The sequence below is a fragment of the Chelmon rostratus genome, chromosome 11, assembly GCF_017976325.1.
Source record: "Chelmon rostratus isolate fCheRos1 chromosome 11, fCheRos1.pri, whole genome shotgun sequence".
Lineage (NCBI taxonomy): Eukaryota > Metazoa > Chordata > Actinopteri > Chaetodontiformes > Chaetodontidae > Chelmon > Chelmon rostratus.
Window position 1 is genome coordinate 23915251 of NC_055668.1, and position 18839 is coordinate 23934089.

General features: G+C 41.3%; 1 protein-coding gene across 1 annotated transcript in view; it reads left to right on the plus strand.

Annotated features, from left to right (window-relative positions):
• nckap1 (NCK-associated protein 1) overlaps positions 1–18664 on the plus strand; it is a 33460-nt gene extending 14796 nt beyond the window's left edge. Inside the window, exons 3-31 of the mRNA XM_041947127.1 lie at positions 162–248; positions 333–389; positions 1424–1566; positions 1772–1862; positions 2329–2466; positions 2592–2640; positions 2725–2881; positions 3172–3228; positions 3704–3800; positions 4671–4777; positions 4951–5083; positions 5341–5422; positions 5644–5702; positions 5915–6060; positions 6241–6373; positions 6552–6671; positions 7907–8046; positions 8604–8735; positions 9198–9416; positions 10168–10298; positions 10448–10545; positions 11509–11602; positions 12144–12226; positions 13275–13355; positions 13454–13547; positions 14286–14402; positions 15347–15456; positions 15610–15699; positions 16259–18664. Coding sequence (XP_041803061.1) covers positions 162–248; positions 333–389; positions 1424–1566; positions 1772–1862; positions 2329–2466; positions 2592–2640; positions 2725–2881; positions 3172–3228; positions 3704–3800; positions 4671–4777; positions 4951–5083; positions 5341–5422; positions 5644–5702; positions 5915–6060; positions 6241–6373; positions 6552–6671; positions 7907–8046; positions 8604–8735; positions 9198–9416; positions 10168–10298; positions 10448–10545; positions 11509–11602; positions 12144–12226; positions 13275–13355; positions 13454–13547; positions 14286–14402; positions 15347–15456; positions 15610–15699; positions 16259–16375 — 3162 coding nt within the window. The 3' untranslated portion in view covers positions 16376–18664. The remainder of the gene's footprint in view (positions 1–161; positions 249–332; positions 390–1423; positions 1567–1771; positions 1863–2328; positions 2467–2591; positions 2641–2724; positions 2882–3171; positions 3229–3703; positions 3801–4670; positions 4778–4950; positions 5084–5340; positions 5423–5643; positions 5703–5914; positions 6061–6240; positions 6374–6551; positions 6672–7906; positions 8047–8603; positions 8736–9197; positions 9417–10167; positions 10299–10447; positions 10546–11508; positions 11603–12143; positions 12227–13274; positions 13356–13453; positions 13548–14285; positions 14403–15346; positions 15457–15609; positions 15700–16258) is intronic.
• Positions 18665–18839: the final 175 nt, after the last annotated feature.

Sequence of the window (18839 nt, forward strand, 5' to 3'; positions counted from 1 at the left end):
CCTGTGCATAAAATACCTACAAAAAGACAAAAGAGCGATACAGTAAGTGATAACAGATTCTCTTTATTACTGCAGTCACAGTAAACAGGTGTTACTGATATCTGCAGTATGTCATGTGTATATGTAGTATGTAACTGTGTGCAATGTGTTTACAGCAACAGCTGGCTCAGCTGCAGAAGGAAAAGTCAGAGATTCTGAAGAACCTGGCTCTCTACTATTTTACCTTCGTAGATGTCATGGAATTCAAGGTAGGAAACGTCACACAGAGATGCACACTCTAACAGTATGATGTGCAGGATTATACGGTGTTAATTCTAATCCTTTATCAACAGGACCATGTGTGTGAGCTGCTGAACACCATCGACGCCTGCCAGGTCTTCTTTGATATTGTAAGTGTAGTTAAATGCGACGCTGACAAACACGCTCAGCGGTCACTTTATTTGGCACATCTGTTAAATCTGATGCAATCCAATACAACAGCTCAGCCTTTAAGAAGATAATGACAGTTCTGATTGACGCTGTCGGAAAGGTGATAATTTAACTGTATGTTAGCAGTTGTGTTGAATTGGACTGAATTATACTGACAGGTGTTGTTGCATAACATCACCAGCTATGACCTTATTAATAAATACATTGGTGAATTAATTTTCTGACAGTGTGAACAAAAGCAGAACATTATTATCTTCCTAAATGTGGAATGTGTGGCATGTCTGTTGCATTGGGTTGCATTAATTTCTAAAAATGTACTTTATAAAGTCACCAGGAAGAAGATGTCTGTTCATAGAGTTTAGTTGTTATTCTTTAAGAATACTTTGTCACCTCTCTTATTAAATGGCGAGTTTTGTCAAAATCAAACAGAAAACGATCTATTTTAATGTTTTTTTTTGTTTGTTTTTGCAAAAGAGAACAAAACAACAACATTTACTATACATGTACACATCAAGTCAGGGAAATAAAACCATAAAAGTCTTTAAGATGCATCATCGTCTCTTCATGCTCCTGTTGTTTTCTGCTCTAATTTCTTTACCCAACACATCATCTCATTCTCGATCAACAAAGGGAATTTTAACAAATCTTTGCACATTTCATTCATTTTTTTTTTTACAGTGCTTGATACTAGCTATGTGTAACATAGTATCATGAAATTGCTAACATCATTAGCATTGATGACAGATTCACACAACTCTTTTGAGGTGCCAGTGGTTGCCAAGAAACCAGGAGTTACAGGTTGTCATTCCTCACCTGACAGATGCTTGTTAGAGGGCCATAGTTTGCCCACAGGCCACACTTCGTTATACTATGATTCAATGCTTATTAAATGGTTGTAATATATAACTGCCCTCATTGTCTGCTAAAGAAATATTAAGGTGAATATCATTAATTTAGTGTTAGAAAAAAGCCATTTTTGTCTCTTTCCTGTCAGACGGTGAACTTTGACCTGACTAAGAACTACCTGGACCTGGTGGTGACATACACTACTCTGATGACAATACTGTCCCGTATAGAGGAGAGGAAAGCCATCATAGGACTGTACAACTACGCCCACGAGATGACGCATGGAGCCAGGTGACTGAAACACACACACACACAGACGCAAAAACACAGGATTTTCACAAAGATGTTCACAAAGAACAACAAGTGTGCCTTCAAATTCTGTTCATCGCTGCAAACATACAGACCCAACCAAGAAGTTCTCTGAACCGTCGGTGTGTTCAAGGTTCAAGTGTTGACCATGGTTCGTACAGTAACCGCGATACTGTGTGTGTCATAGTGACCGGGAGTACCCCAGGTTGGGCCAGATGATCGTGGATTACGAGAACCCTTTGAAGAAGATGATGGAGGAGTTTGTTCCACATGGAAAGGTGGGAGAACTATGTTAATATTCTTTGTCCTTGTTCTCTTTTCAAATGCCTTTTCTTCTGCAAATACCGAAGTGAACTTGTAAGGGTTTGCAGTGTGATTTACAGTGTACACAGCAGATTTAATCTTGTCTCTGTCAGGGCACTGTTGCCATAGCACCTGTAGTGCCACTTTTAGATCAGTCAGTCAGAGAAGAACAATTTCCTGCTCTGAAACTGGGAGCTCAAATATCGACTTACTTAAAGATAAAATAAAGTAATGTGGTGAAAGCTTGTTTGTGAAGCTGCTTTTAGTTTGCACTGACTGATGCAATACAGCGATACATACACGGTGATCAACTAGAGGGCCAGAAAGCTTGCAGTAAACGGTTACAATAATTTGTCTTATATGCCATTCTCACCATCTTGCATATGTGCGAGGCTGTGAAAGTCTTTCTTCCCTTCTCCTCCTGTCTTTGTCCGCCTCCAGTCGCTGTCAGATGCTTTGATCAGTCTTCAGATGGTCTATCCCAGGAGGAATCTGTCCGCTGACCAGTGGAGGAACGCCCAGCTGCTCTCTCTCATCTCTGCTCCCTCCACCATGCTGAATCCTGCACAGTCAGACACTGTTAGTATGAAGACGACTGCACTGCAATGGCCAGAATTATGTCTGTCATGCTCGTTTTTAATCATAGTGCCTCAGCAAAGGGGAATATCTTAAATTTAACTACTTTTGCTTGTCTCTGTCTTAAGATGCCATGTGAATACCTGTCACTGGACACAATGGAGAAGTGGATTGTTTGTAAGTACCGTTGAAACAGAGATTCAGAGCTTCACAGTAGGGCTGGTTCATTCAGTCACATGATCCTCTCTGTTTTATCTCCAGTTGGTTTCATCCTGTGTCATGCCGTGCTGAACAGCGACGCAGCGGCGTTGTCTTTGTGGAAGCTGGCTCTGCAGAGCTCCACCTGCCTCTGTCTGTTCAGGGACGAAGTCTTCCACATCCACAAGGCTGCCGAGGATCTGTTTGTGAACATCAGAGGGTAAGTGGATCGATAGCAGAGGATGCACATGAGCAGACAAACTGTGTTTAATCGTTTAAGCCATTTGTTTTACACAAACATCCCGGATATCTTTAGGTTGCAGCTTCTGAAATGTGAAGTTATGTCACTGTGGAACATTGTAATTGACATTTCTCAGTGTTCCCCGACAGCCGCACTTTAGACCATATTATCAGATATAGAAAATCATATCACAGACATGCACACAGTATAATACAGTTGCTCAATATGTTTTCACTCCTTCTGACATCCTTTCTGTTTGTGTTTTCCAGGTACAACAAACGCATCAATGACATCAGGGAGTGCAAGGAACAGGCCCTGTCTCATGCGTGCGTGCCAAATCTTTTTACTAATCCCTTCATCGTATTCCTTTTTGTTCCTGACACACACACAAAAAAAATCACATTTTGTGATTTATTTCGCTGCCCACATTTTCTGTTCTGTTCTCTTTTCTGCTTCCCACCTTAAACCATCGTTTCAGCTCTGCCTCTAGCCTTTAGTCTCTCTCTCTCAGGGAGTCTCACACAGAAACATCACCTCCTTCTTATCTTCATCCCTCACTCGTTTTTTTCCCCTGTTGCGTCCTTCCCTCTTTGTCTCCCCCGCTGTCTCATCTCTGCTTTTATCCTCATTACTTATTCCTTCTTCCCCTTTCATCTTCATTCTCATTCTTCTGCCGTCACTGTCATCTGCTTACTTTTGTCCTCTTGCAGGATTGTCCTGAAAGTGTCAAAATACCGTTTAATCACGATGCTTGTGTGTTTTGATGCCCCGCTCTGACTTCCTTTGTCTGTCGGTCTGCAGAGGCTCGATGCACAGAGAGAGACGCAAGTTTCTCCGATCAGCTCTGAAGGAGTTGGCTACTGTTTTAGCCGATCAGCCTGGACTGCTGGGCCCTAAGGTAACACAAATTACCAATTTACAGCAACAACAGCAAAAAATAACCATAGATTAAATTTTAGAAGAGGTGGTATCACCTTAAAAAGTCATTTTAATGCCTCAAATGTCACAATACAAACAATAAAAAACACAGAGGTTTTCCAGGTCAGCTCTAAAGAACGGAGCTGTTATGACTGAAAAGTTTAGATTAAAGTGGCATAGTGTATTATACAAAACAGCCTAAAACACTAAAATACCACCTTAAGCAACTTGTAAAGAGATACTGATCAATGAGACCAAAAATGATATGAAATAATTTTATTGTTTTTTTCAACAATAAATACCAACAGATTGACAAATCAAGACTAAAGTAACACTCTAGAAGAGAATATATGTATGTATGTGTATACGCACACACACACAATATCCAGTGAAATACCACCTTAAAACAATTACAGTTTCAACTTAAATTACCCTATAGTATCACTCAGTTCTGTTCTGTGGGAGTGAGATCCTGTGAGGACCTTTGGCGCCTAATGTAAAATAGGGCACCATATTAAAACTACAATATTTGAAACACTCGTTTTAAGGTGGTGCTGCATTAGTTTCTCAGCTACATTAGTTTCTCAGCTTATTGGGGCAGACAGATTGTACCACCTTAAAAAAGTTCCTTCTGGCCAGTTGGAGATTCTCATAACTGAACAGAATATATTTGCTAAGCTTGACTGACTTTGTAAACAATTTCCAGATTTGCTTCAGAGTCTATGGAAATGTGGTTGCTGCCAACTGCTCTTGATAATTTATCTTGGGGAGTTTTTGACATTTGCGTTTACCATCTTAAAATCTGTTCCTCTCCCTGCCTCCCTCCATATTTCTCTTTTTGTCCCGCTAGGCGTTATTCGTGTTCATGGCGTTGTCATTTGCCCGTGACGAGATCATCTGGCTGCTTCGACACGCCGACAACATCCAGAAGAAAAGCACAGATGACTTCATAGACAAGTACGCAGACATACACACCTGCATGAACGTTCGCATTTACACACACACACATAGACAAGCAGGTGCCTGTTCACACTTACAGGAACACAATCATTGCATCCTTTGCTTATTGTCTATTTGGCTACTTGTGTTGCTTCAGTCGGTTCATGTGTGTGTGTTTGTGTGTTTTGCAGACACATAGCAGAGTTGATCTTCTACATGGAGGAGCTCAGAGCTCACGTCAGGAAGTACGGCCCTGTGATGCAGCGATATTATGTCCAGTACCTGTCCGGTTTTGATGCTGTGGTGCTGAATGAGCTGGTGCAGGTATGAACATGCTCACACAGAGCTATACACAGTGTCCAAACACAGGACAGGATGCAGGGTTTCCACTATTCACCTCCCACCATGACATCTATATGACAATACACTGAAACGTTCCAAACAGCTATAATGCTATTGAAATGGTTGATGATTGTAACATGTTGGGCCTTAGTTGAAAGCTGAATTCAAGACTTGCTTTTAGATAATACACACTGCGGTTGTCTTTCTAACTACTTTTCTATCTTGTCTTTATCTAATAGAACCTGTCTGTGTGTCCAGAGGACGAGTCTATAATCATGTCTTCATTTGTCAACACTATGACCTCTCTCAGTGTCAAACAAGGTAAATCATCACATCTTGCACCATCAAAACGTAGAGGAAGAGTAGGAGTGATCGCATGAGCAGTAGCAGTATTGCAGTGCTACTACAAAGTGGCAGTTGCAGTAATTTAACTCATCCCAATAAGAATTGTGAGACGGGTAACTGACCATATATTAGTAACTTGACCAATGCTTTAATGATGATGTGTGTGATTTTGAGTGAATTGTGCTTTTGTGTTCCAGTGGAGGATGGGGAGGTGTTTGACTTCAGAGGCATGAGACTGGACTGGTTCAGGCTGCAGGTGTGCACACAAATCTAGTGCTTGAACTCTTTAAAAACATTCCAGAGCAATGTCTGTTTCACGACTACACACACATTTTCCCACTAAATGCTCACTACTCTGTGGAATAGAGTAAAAGGAAAGAATGGCAGCACAGGTCAACTTTTCCATTTTGAATCTGAATTAGAATGAGCTCTTTTTCAGCCTTTTTTCAACTGTTCTCCTCTCTGCAGGCCTACACTAGCGTCTCTAAAGCCAGTCTGGGTATAGCCGACCACAAGGAGCTCGGTAAAATGATGAACACCATCATCTTCCACACGAAGATGGTGGACTCCCTGGTGGAGATGCTGGTGGAGACGTCAGACCTGTCTATTTTCTGGTGAGACATACACACATATTGACATACACTGTAACCCGTGTGTGCAAGCACATGCTCCAACATGACTCATGTGTTGGATAATCTGAAATCTGAGACGGATAAACTGGTCTTCAGACATTTTAACATATTTAAACTAAAAACTATGTGTACCTCCCTTGTTTAATGGACCTCCTTCTCTAGCTTCTACAGCCGTGCGTTTGAAAAGATGTTCCAGCAGTGTTTGGAGCTTCCCTCCCAGAGCCGACACTCCATCTGCTTCCCGCTGCTCTGCACACACTTCATGTCCTGTACACATGAGCTCTGTCCCGAGGAGGTAAATACACACACGTACAGACACACAGTTACGCTGTCTTACACTCCCATTCATCCACATGAGAAACATGCAAAACATCTGCGCAAGAACAGTTTCATTGCCATTAAATGATGTTGTGTTGATAACAATAACGACTTTGTTTGTGACCTTGTGTGCGTTTCCGTTTCTTCCTCCACAGCGTCACCACATAGGAGACCGAAGCCTCTCATTGTGTAACATGTTCCTGGATGAGATGGCCAAGCAGGCCAGAAACCTGATCACTGACATTTGTACTGAACAGTGTACACTCAGCGATCAGGTAGGAGCACGCACGCACGCACGCACGCACGCACGCACACACACACACACACATATAAGACTCTAGTCAACAACTGATTAGCTTAGCTTAGCATTAAAACTGGAAACGGCAGTAAAGGGCTAGCTTGCCTCTCAAATTTTTACACCTACCAGCACTTCTGAAGCTGACAAATGAACATTAAATCTCGTTTGTTTAACCCTTAAAACCAATATCAAGTGTAAAAACACCAGTTTGACGTTTTACGGGAGGGTTATGTGCTACACTACGTCTTGGCTCTGAGCAGTTGCCAGGCAACCGGTGGACAGTCCAACGAGTTACCGGTCCCAGCCGAGAAATATTCTGAGAGTGATATTGATCAGATGTGAGAGTGGCATCGATCTTTCCATCTAACTCTCTGCCAGAAAAGGAATAAGTGGATTTCCCAAAATGTCAAACTATTCCTTTAAGAATGAACACTTCAGGAGCGCAGTGCTCTGAATTTTTAATATCAACAGCCTGTGAGAAGTTGAGTGGCAGCAGCTACAGTATGTCCTAATCTCTGGAGGGATAAATACAAATACATCCAGAAATAATATGGCCAGTAACAAGTCACATTTGGAAGCAGCTGGTATATAAATATAGAAACAACTTTATTTCTACAGTTTACAGTTACAGGGCCAATTAATAGATATTTCTTTAAATGTTCAAGTTTTGTCACCTTCCCTGGCAAGTGTAATGACAGCTAGAAAAGACACATTAAGTACACTAAAACAGTACATGTAGCCGAGTCCACTTTATAAGAACACATAAAATATTTTAAAACAAGGACAACAATACATGAAACATAAAACAAGCACACTTCAAACACTGAACCAGTTTCCACAAAGTGGGAAAATATTACCAGTGCACAGAAAGATTCCTGAAGTTTTCTTATACCCACAAACTTTCTGAAGTCACAAGATTTGGAATAGCAGCAAGCCAGGAACACATGGCCGTTTATACCCGTTGCATAATATTACATGCTGTCACGTTAATGTTGTGAGTCCTCTGTCGATGCATGTCGTTAAAAGCTTCTTAAATTCATCTCTATCAGTCAAAAAAAAAAATAGCTACTGTTCTAAGAACATCAGCCAGGCCATGAATAATTGTTCTTTCTCCATCTGTTTTTCTTTGCCTCAACCCCTTGTTTATCCCTGCCTGTCTCTTTCTTTCTCTCTCCACATCTGCCTCTCTTCTTCTGCTTTTCTCTGTCGTAGCTGCTTCCTAAGCACTGTGCAAAAACCATTAGCCAGGCCGTGAACAAGAAGAGCAAGAAGGCGACGGGGAAGAAGGGAGAGCCCGAGAGAGAGAAACCAGGAGTGGAGAGCATGAGGAAGAACAGGCTACTGGTCACCAAGTTAGTTGAATAAGCAGAAAGCTGCAGGAAGAAAAGACACAATTCATTTCATTTCCTGGTAGCAGCAAGAAAAACAACATTCCATCTCCGTTATCTCCTTCTTTTATTGTTCTTTGTGTCTCTCTTTGTTTCTGTTATTGAGTAATTGCTATTGATTCTGTCAGAATTATTGATAATAGTTTTACTGTTGCGTTGACTGAATTCTCATTGAGCATCCAGCTCTGTTCATACAGCAGTAATGATTCTCATATTAAGAGCTCATTGTTGGTGTATCATCATATTAGTTCATACTGAATCACATTTTGTACATTCTACCATGCTGTTATCACTATTTCTCCTATGCATGAGTGGTTTTCATTTAAGTGGAAGTGGAGATTTTAACATTGTCACTTACATACATTTGTTTCTCCTCCATTTTTAGCTTTCTTGTTATGTTCTACAGTTTTTCTTGACTGTATTTTGTTGCTGTGAGACAGCGTCCTTACACAGATCATTAAAAGTTTCATTATAAGTTATCTCGTCCATTCTGACCTTGTTGTTTTCTCTGTTTTTCCCAGTCTGGATAAACTCCACACAGCATTATCTGAACTCTGCTTCTCCATCAACTACGTTCCCAACCTGGCGGTCTGGGAGCACACATTCACACCGAGAGAGTACCTCACCTCGCACCTGGAGATCCGATTCACCAAGTAAACATAAACACATGCAGATAAAACACAAAGACCTGATCTTAAAGGAGTTTTCTTCCAGTTCAGATAGAAAAAGTCAGATTGTTGACTTTGTTTATCGTCTTTTGTCTACCTTTGAAGTTAATGAACTTTTAGGTATTTAGCTCTCAATGTAAAGAAAAAGCAGCGTCATCCTTATTATCAGCAGCCTTTAAAAGCAGAACATGTTTGATATCAGTGATTGGGAAGGAAATAAGTGGTTAAAAGAGGGCATCTCCAGTTTTCCTTGTTCATGTCAGTGTAGAGATGTGAGTTGTGCACGGTAATAGTGTCCGAGTGTTTGCACGAAGATCGTTTTGGGCAGCCTTTTCCTCTGCAGCTTGTTGGTGTTTACATTTTGATGAGTTTGTGAGGTTTTAAAAGTGCTTTTACTAAATTTACATCCATCTTATTGTGTTTTTTTTAATCTCCCTCTGCCTCCAGGTCCATAGTGGGCATGACCATGTATAACCAGGCTACTCAGGAGATAGCCAAGCCCAGTGAGCTGCTGACCAGCGTCCGGGCCTACATGACGGTGCTTCAGTCCATAGAGAACTACGTCACCATCGACATCACCCGGGTCTTCAACAACGTCCTCCTGCAGCAGACGCAGCACCTGGACAGCCACGGGGAACCCACCATCACCAGTCTCTACACAAACTGGTACGTTTGCTTGAGTCCTGTGAGGCTGAAGTATCTTCAACCTCATTATTATGGGAGTGATGAAATATCAGACAGTAAAGAGGAGTGGAAGTGTCATTTCCTCTTGAATGGAGCAAGCTTCATTTCATAAAAACCTACATGGGATTATGCATTGTGTTTGTACAGGCTGTGGCCAATACTGTAGAATCTCTCTCAAACAATGCCTCCTCGGAGCCTATGTTCACAGATCATCAACTGTTAGAAACTCTTTTATTAAAACCACTTATAAAACAACTTCCTCTTGGTAATTTTGTGCTGTGCAGAAGGAAATCATGACTCGTTGTAGCGGGAAATATGGTTACAGCTCAAATAACTAAACGCCAGACTTCACTTACAAGCGCACAGGAATTTGTGGGATTGTTGTTCTTGCATTTTCATTAAAGTTCTTGACTGTGTGTTTTTTTTCTTTCTGTGATTTGGGGGGGGGGGGGTCAGGTCCCCCACTTCTCACTGTTATTAAAAAACAAACACACATGAAAGCAGAAAGAGTCAAAGCTGGTGCGTCATTGAGTTGAGCAGCCATTCACTGTGCTCAGTGTTCTGATGATGAGATTTGCTGTTAACACAGAAACCCTCCACATTTAGCAACATAATTAGAGATTTATTCATGAAATTCGAATTCAGAGAAGGCGATGTTCCTCGTAGAAAGGAGGACAAAAACATGCAACCGATAATGAGAAAGTATTGTGTGTGTGTGCGTGCGTGCGTGTAGGTACCTGGAGACGTTGCTCCGTCAGGTCAGCAACGGACACATCGCCTACTTCCCTGCCATGAAGGCTTTCGTCAACCTGCCCACAGAGAACGAACTGACTTTCAACGCAGAGGAATACTCCGACATCTCCGGTACAAACACACACATGCACAGACTGTGTGTGGACTTCATGTTGCTGATGGATATTGGACACAAATGGGCTGTTCTCAGTTTATTCATGTTGATGAACTCTCTGCTGAATTGTATTTGTTGTCATTTTTGTACTTGCGTGTTTTCACAGAGATGCGTTCTCTGTCTGAGCTGTTGGGTCCTTACGGGATGAAGTTCCTCAGTGAGAGTCTGATGTGGCACATCTCCTCACAGGTCGCTGAGCTGAAGGTATGTGAACATACAGTCACAGACTATTGCTACATGCTATTTTAACCTTTATGGTAGGAACTGCTGTCCAACAATGGTGGAGCAAGTATTCAGATCCTTTACTTTAGTAAAAGTACCACTACCACACCCTAAAAGTATCCAAGTATAATCAGGAAAATGTGCATGAAAAGTACTCAATGCACACAAATGTCCCCTGTGACTGTCATAGTATTACATGTTATATCATTAGATTATTATTAATGTAAAAGCAGGATTTCACTTTTGTAGCTGGTTGAGGTGCTCATTTGGAACTATTTTGTATAGGACTGCAACTAAATATTATTATTATAAGTATTATTATTACTAAGACGCTTTCAGCATGTTTGTTTTGTCCAACCAGCAGTTTAAATCTTCAAATTATTAAAAACAAATAAAAATCTGTTAAATGTTTTTGCATGAAAATGTCTGTTAGCAAAATAGTTGCCGTTACTTTTCTGTCTATCGACTTATCAATTCACCAAATACTCATTTGAGTCTCCATTATTGATATTGTTAGGTTCAGTAGTTCAATTTATAATGAAGGGTCGTTTTTATAAGCTCCACAAATTATGATTTTTATATAAAAGTGACTAGAAACTAAAGCTGTCAGATAAATGTAGTTTGTAGTTTATGCTCCAAATGGAAATGTACTCTGTTACACTGCATGCTTTTTGTCTGATTTTGGTTTGTTTTTTTATCAGGAGTGTATCAATGTGTGTGTGATTGATAAGTTCTAACTGAATAAAGACACAACAAATGGAAACTTTCAAAGACTTTGAAACCAACCAACTTGCTTCCATTTGCACGTATATGTCCATGCAGGGGTCTCAACACTAAGCTGAAAGTCTAAAAAGAAGAAAAAAAGGAAAAGAATGAGTCTTCTGTACAAACATGAAGCCGCTTTTCGATTCAATGCTAACTGTTAGCATGTTTGTCTCCATGTAGAAACTGGTGGTAGAAAACATGGAGGTATTGACCCAGATGAGGACGAGCTTTGACAAACCAGACCACATGGCCGCCCTCTTCAAGAAGCTCACCTGTAATCTCACACACACACACACACACACACACGCGCACACACACACACACACGCCATCTTAGTACCACTTCACACCACTGCTAAATTCTTGATGCCTGTTACGGGAATCTCTTCAGAAAGTCTGTTGTGTGTTTGACAGCCGATATTTAACTACATTCACGCTCCAGAATGAGTCCCGTTCCTCTGTTGACTCTGCTGACAGTCTGCGTAAAGCTTCCAGTGTTCACTCGACAGACCTCGTCTGTGTTTTCTTGTATTGTCAAAGATTTGTTCACACTCGTTTCAAACTTTTTAATAATAGTTGTAGTGTCTAAGCACACTTGACTGAAAGGCAGTTAAAAGTCAATACAGACACACAGCTAAAATAATACACGTCTTTGCAAATGAAAGCAGCAAATTAAGTTTTTCTCAACCAGTGAACTACTCAATTAATATTGATTAGTCTGTGATATATATATATATATATAGTTCACTGACATGCCAGCCAATGTGTTAGGCTGATAGTCACGTCATCTTTTCCTGTTTTTGTGTGTGTTTGTAGCTGTGGACAGTGTGTTGAAGAGAATGACCATCATTGGAGTCATCTTGTCCTTCCGCTCCCTGGCTCAGGAGGCTCTGAGAGATGTAAGGCGCGCACACACACACACATACACACACAAACGAGCCAATCAGAAAATTAACCTGTTCTTCGGATTCCGTTAATTTGGTTCGGGCGAAGGGAAAGAAATGACATTGTTGCCTTTTATTTCTGACTTTTTACAAATGAACCAAGAGGAATAAACATGACGTCACACACACAGACCAGTAACTCACTGATTGGCTAGTTTTTGTGATGTCATCCTGCATCATCAGGACCCACATGGACGAATCAAATTTTAGTGTCTGACACCAGTTTGTGCATCACTTTAATGCTTCTAATGTCCATGCTTATGTTCTCTGGAGCCACAAAGAGAAGCTGATTCTAAACATTATTGATGTTATTTAACTGTAAATGAAGCATAGTATTACAGTGGGATCACTTTTTCACAAACTGAGTGAGATACAAGCACAGCAGACTGCAGTTTTAACTGCTTTCTACTGTCAAATTATTTAGATTGGTTATAAGACCGCTGCAGGAACAATTTAAGACCAGTGGATGGATTTAATGGGTTAATTTAGATTTTTTTGAAGGGAGGTTATGAGTTACTATCACCTGCAGTAGATGGCGGCCAGAACGCCCCCAGTTTGGAGAAGCAGAAGTGAAGCAATAACCTAGGGGCAGCAGCAAAACATATTTTAGCCCCCTAAAAAAAGGCTCACCTAAGCAATCTGTATCAGTTTTAAGTGTAGACTGTATTTATAATAATTTCACTGCTTCAGCTTGCCATCAGACCCAAAGCTACTATCTACTATGAAAATATACTGTTGCTGTGTACATGCTCTTGGTTCATTTGCTTTCACACCACACGCAAACGAACCATCCACTTGGAAAGAGGAAAGAGCCCTTCCCTTTCAAAAGGTCTCGGTCTGGTTCTTTGGTCTGCTCCAGGGTCAGATCAACAGGGTGCCAGGGTTTGTTTTGACCGAACCAAACTTAAAAGCACCACATTTTTCATACTCTCTGAATATTTCCTGCTGAGCATCAACGCTGCATCACTTCCTGACTGGACTGTCTCTTTCTTGCCCTCTCCAGGTTTTATCCTGTCACATTCCCTTCCTGGTCAGTTCAGTGGAGGACTTCAAGGACCACATTCCCAGAGAGACAGACATGAAGGTAAATCACACAAGAATAAAATAGCCCCTTTACCTGATGTCAGTGTTATTATGTTCTCCCTCCTCCTGTGCTTATATTGAGTCTTTGTCTGTTTCCAGGTGGCCATGAATGTCTACGAGCTGTCGTCAGCAGCGGGTTTACCCTGTGAGATCGACCCGGCGCTGGTCGTGGCTCTGTCCTCGCAAAAAAGTGGTGAGAAACAAACACACACGTGCGCACAAATGCAAGCAGAATACAGCGTCCACACATATAGCGATTATTTTGACAGATATTGTGATTGTACATTTCATTTTCACTGAAAAAAAACAGCCCCTGTTTGCTGACGACAGTTTGACGTGTCAGTCTCTCGTCTGAAGAAACACCCCGGTCACTTTTACATGAAAGTCACGACAGCAGTCTCACCAGGTCAGGCCTCGCAACATTTCCGTAACAGCTAAATGCTGCTGCATTAGCATAAAGGCTGCGGCAGCACAAGATTAAACACGCACAGAGAGAGATTAAATGCACGCCTTGTTCCACCTTCTGAGATCGCTGTAATAAATGATCAAATTCATGGTCAAACACTGGGAAAGAACAAATTTAAAATGCTTGAAGAGCTTCTCGTATCAGATCAGTCTATAAAAACTATTTTTCTCTCTTAGAATAATAATCTGACCAACAGTCTCTTTGTATTTTCAGCGTTCAGTCCAAACTTCACGTCCTGTGACTTAGTGCTTGTGTAGCGTCACATATTAGAAAGCAGAAAACACTCCTCTTAGTCGCTACCATAACTTTTTTCAACTTACCGCTGTTCTTTCTTCTTCTGCTCATTTTGTAAACGTCCTATCGTGGCTGCATAAAAGCTGAAAGGAACACTAACGTGAAAGTCAAAGACAAAATGCCTTAAACAGATGGACGAAGGCAGCAATGTTGCACTCTGTGTCTGTGCAGAGAACATCAGTCCAGAGGAGGAGTACAAGATCGCCTGTCTGCTGATGGTGTTTGTGGCCGTTTCCTTGCCAACGCTGGCCAGCAACGTGATGTCACAGTATAGCCCCGCCATAGAAGGTAAGACACCAAGCTACTAAATTGTTATTGGTATCCACAGACTTTTCTTCTGAGTCACTTTAAACCGATCTTCTACTTTTAACAAAGCTTTTGTAAATAATGAAAATAAAAAGCCCAGTGTTGTGGCACCGAACCAATTCAGAGCCTGAGAGCAACACAGGAGAAAATACTAGGAAACATAATTTACTGCATCATTGGCATGGGACTGCTCTGCATGCAAATGAGATCGACCTTCTGCCCTCAGATTGATTTATTTGTGTGCACTAGAGCCATGTCATCATCTTCATTATGTGCACTTTTTAAATTAATAATGCGTTTTTAAAGGTCAGGTTGCTCAGTGTGACCTGTTTAACCTTATTTGTTGCATGTATTTCAGTAAAAAGATGTGTTCAGTTAAGTAAACCTGATATTCAGTGCAGTCAGGACACACTCTTGCGGTTAAATGAGCCTTTTGATAAGGTATCAGAGAGATTTGTCACTCAAGGATGAATTATCAAGACATTGCCGCCTAACAACCTTGAAATGAAAGGCGCCATTGTTAATAAGGGACATTTGAAAAGGATAATGAGTTGTAATGGGCTCCACCATTGTTAGTATGCAGACTGCACATTGGCCAGCAATTGGTTTTCCGACGGCACATCTCAATATAAGGCGCCAGTGCAGCCACACCACCCTTTTTGTGAACTTGCAATTACATGCACACGTTTTACACTTTTCATGCATCTCACATAAACACGTTATGGCAGCATGAAATGAAAAATGAAATCCGTACTTTTCCAGCCAGACTTGTTGCGCCATTTCTTTTTTTTCTGGTGAATTTCTCTGTTTTGAATGTCTCGAAGAGTCTCACGTGTCACAAAATAAACCAGAATTAATTGATTTTAAATTACAGACGATGTCTTCATGTCCTCTTACTAACAATGTGTGTTTGCTGCCCCCTGCAGGTCACTGCAACAACATCCACTGCCTGGCCAAAGCCATCAACCAGATCGCTGCTGCTCTCTTCACCATCCACAAGGGGAGCATAGAGGACCGTCTGAAGGAGTTCCTGGCTGTAAGATGAAAAGATGTGGTTTCAGTTTTTAACGTTTTGTCACATGAGTAGAGTTATTGTTCACATCTTAACTGATGGTGGAAGTGAAAAATAAAGAATGAGATAAACATTATTTCCTCTCTAACACATTGTTCTTTGTGCGTGTGTGTGTAGCTGGCCTCGTCCAGCCTGTTGAAGATCGGCCAGGAGACGGACAAGATGACAACGCGTAACAGAGAATCTGTCTACCTGCTGCTGGACATGGTGAGAGAATGAATAAAGGCTCTTTCTCACCTGTAGGTCAGCTGGTTTGGTGCAGACCAGAGGAACAAATTAGGTTTAGTTGCCTTTTAGTTCTGGTCCAGGTGGATTTCACACATGCACACTTAAAAACAAACCAAAAGAGTTAACATGAAGTCATATAGACTGACTGTTAACTGACTGACTGCACAGTTTTGGTTTTGCCATCTGCATCATCAGCACAGTGATTACAAATGGGTGCACAAAGGCCAAAAAAGATGGAGGTGGAATTTCTACATCTGCTTACACATCTTGTGCTTGGAAGCAGACTGAGATCCTCCTTTTCAGGTGGTCTCAGTCCCGTCGTTTGGTCCGACTGACAGCTTTCACACCAGCCCAAACAAACCGCACCAACCTGGCAAACACATCATGGTTCACTTCGACCGAACCGAACAGGTCAAGTGTGAAAGCACCCGAGGAGAAGGAAGCAGGAATCGACAGGGCTCTGCCGCAGATGCATTAGGAGTGAGAGCTGGAGAATAACCGTACTATAACAGTCTGTCTTTGTCTTCTCGTGTTTCAGATTGTGCAGGAGTCCCCCTTCCTGACCATGGACCTGCTGGAGTCCTGTTTCCCCTACGTCCTGCTGCGAAACGCCTACCACGCCGTCTATAAACAGAGCATCAGCGCTAACGCATAGACACACACGGCCATGCTGGCCGCCGTCAGCGCTCGCTTAGACGCACACACATAATCAAATACACACTAACAGCAAACACTAAATACAAACTAAACACTCTAAACTATGCCTACAATGCCTCGACATACTGTTCAGACAACAAAAAGCATCACGCGTTTCAGTACACTAAATACATATTTAAACAATTAAAACACTAAAGAAGAAGAAGAAATACACAAACGGCAAAAGATTCTACAGAACACCCACAATTCAGTGCAGCGAGACGACAAACAAACACTGACATCAGACAAATATGAAACGTAGACGCAAACACACGAGCTGGATGAAGTTGGGGGATCAGTGTCTTTATTTTAATCATTGTACTTTTTCATGATGTTGCCAGGGACCATAACCATAGCAACACATAATATGCCCGATGTTTGGTTGGTATAAAAGAACAAAAATATAAATATATAGTATATATATAGTTGACACTAAAATATTATTTTCTTTTGTTCTTTTTGTTTTTTTGTTTTTCGATGAAAGATTTGAGGTTTTTAGTGGCCAGCTGATAACTTGTATGTGGTGATGGATTTGGATGCTTACTTTGGGAATGCAGATGATTCTGATGTGATGTGGGTTTGTTTTTGTTTTTTTTGCTTTTATGGAGGAGGCGGGTGATGATTCCTGTGTCGATAATGAAAGACATGTTGCTTGTTAATGTAAGTTTACACTTCTCAACACACACTGACCCTGAGCAGATATAAAACGACATACACACTAATCTCTCAGCATTTCATAGTGAACACACACACATTTGTATAACATGGTGATGTTTTCTTTCTTTTCCAAGCTAGTCGTAACAAGAACTTTTTGTGGGTAAAGATATAATATCTGTATTCTACTTTGATGTGAACTGAACTCGTCTGTTTTTAATGTTTATGTTTTGTTATTTTTATGATGACGACAATGACGATTTGCCAAATGTGTTGACACTAAAAATTGTGTATCAGGGGTTGGAAGTGGTGGAGTGTTTGGGTATTAATGGGTGAAATGCCATTTTAAGTGTTTGGACGGTTTGGACGATAGACGTTCTGGAATTAATCCGCCTGACTCTGGGGCAGCTCAGTTAGCAGAAGGGGTTACGCAGGAACTTAAACCGTGGGAACAAACTTTAAAATACTACATAATACTACAGTATAGGCACGGAGCAGCCAGGAACCCTCAGTACACCGGCAAGCATTCCTCACAGCTGTTGTTAGTCAACTCTCCTGATGAAGTAAAGGTCCAGTAGGTGCTACTTTTATTCTCTGTAAAGTAGAAACGAACAAGCCAGAGCAAAATCTTAATTTATGTGATCTCTGCAACATCATTTCTTGCAACGTCTGGCTTCTGAAAAGAAGATGAAATCTTCATCTTCATTGAGGGAAATCTAGCTTTTCTGTGTCTAATTTTTATAGTCGCAGCCTTGTAGTGCTGGCCACCAGCAGGCCCTACTGAAGCAGCTGGGGAAACAGTGCCTTGCTCAAAGGCACCTTAACAGCAGCTGTTGAGGGTCCACCATCTACAGGCCGTGGTTAAAGAAATGTGTTAGGACTTAACTTCATCAGGTGCAATTAAAGTCAGTTTAACCAATTCCTCCACAGAGAAACAGTTGATCTCAGACCTGTGAAAAGTCAAAAACCTGGAGCTGCAATAAGACAACAAATAAATGTATATATCTACACTCTTGGTGATGTTTTCACTGGATTTGTAAACTGCAGCGGACGGGGGCGTCTTCAGCAGTTACATTTTCACGATGGTTGGACGGGACCTTTTAGGACAGACGGATGATTTTTACGAAGTGCAGTCTGATTTTTGTTTTTTCGTTTTTTTCTCAATGCAGGCATGGCAAGGGCTACATATTGAGACACACACACGCATACACAAACCATACTCCCTTTATGCCAGCCCTCTGCTAATGTATCACTAACACCAGGGCTCTGTCTGAAAGCTCATACTGCATACTGTTTATCTTGGGCTGTTAAAAGTTGAAATCCAGAGGCAGCAGGAAGTCATATTTACAGTATGTAGCAGGAAAACAATGTGTCTGCACTTTACAGTAGATTACATGTGTACTTCTACTGTGTGTTTTAATTGGTGGTATGCATTATAAGCATGTGAGGACAGATCCGTGGTCACATTCTGCCATTTGATGTAGAATGGTTGCAGTTTTCTTTCTAACCTCTTTTTTTTTGTGTGTCTCTCTGATTCCACCGTGTAACTTAAATGACATGAATAAAATAAACTTTAGGGCTGTGTCAGACCTGAGCTCTGAGTGTGTGGCGCTGGTTCGTGTACGTGGCAGTCGGCTCAGGTGTGGCGAGAAAACCGGTAAGTGGTTACACTGTTTCAACTGAACACTTTTGATCATCAACATCATGTGACTGTTGTAAGTTGACTGTTGTAGTGATCCTATAACCAGTGGGGCAATGAAAGGACATTT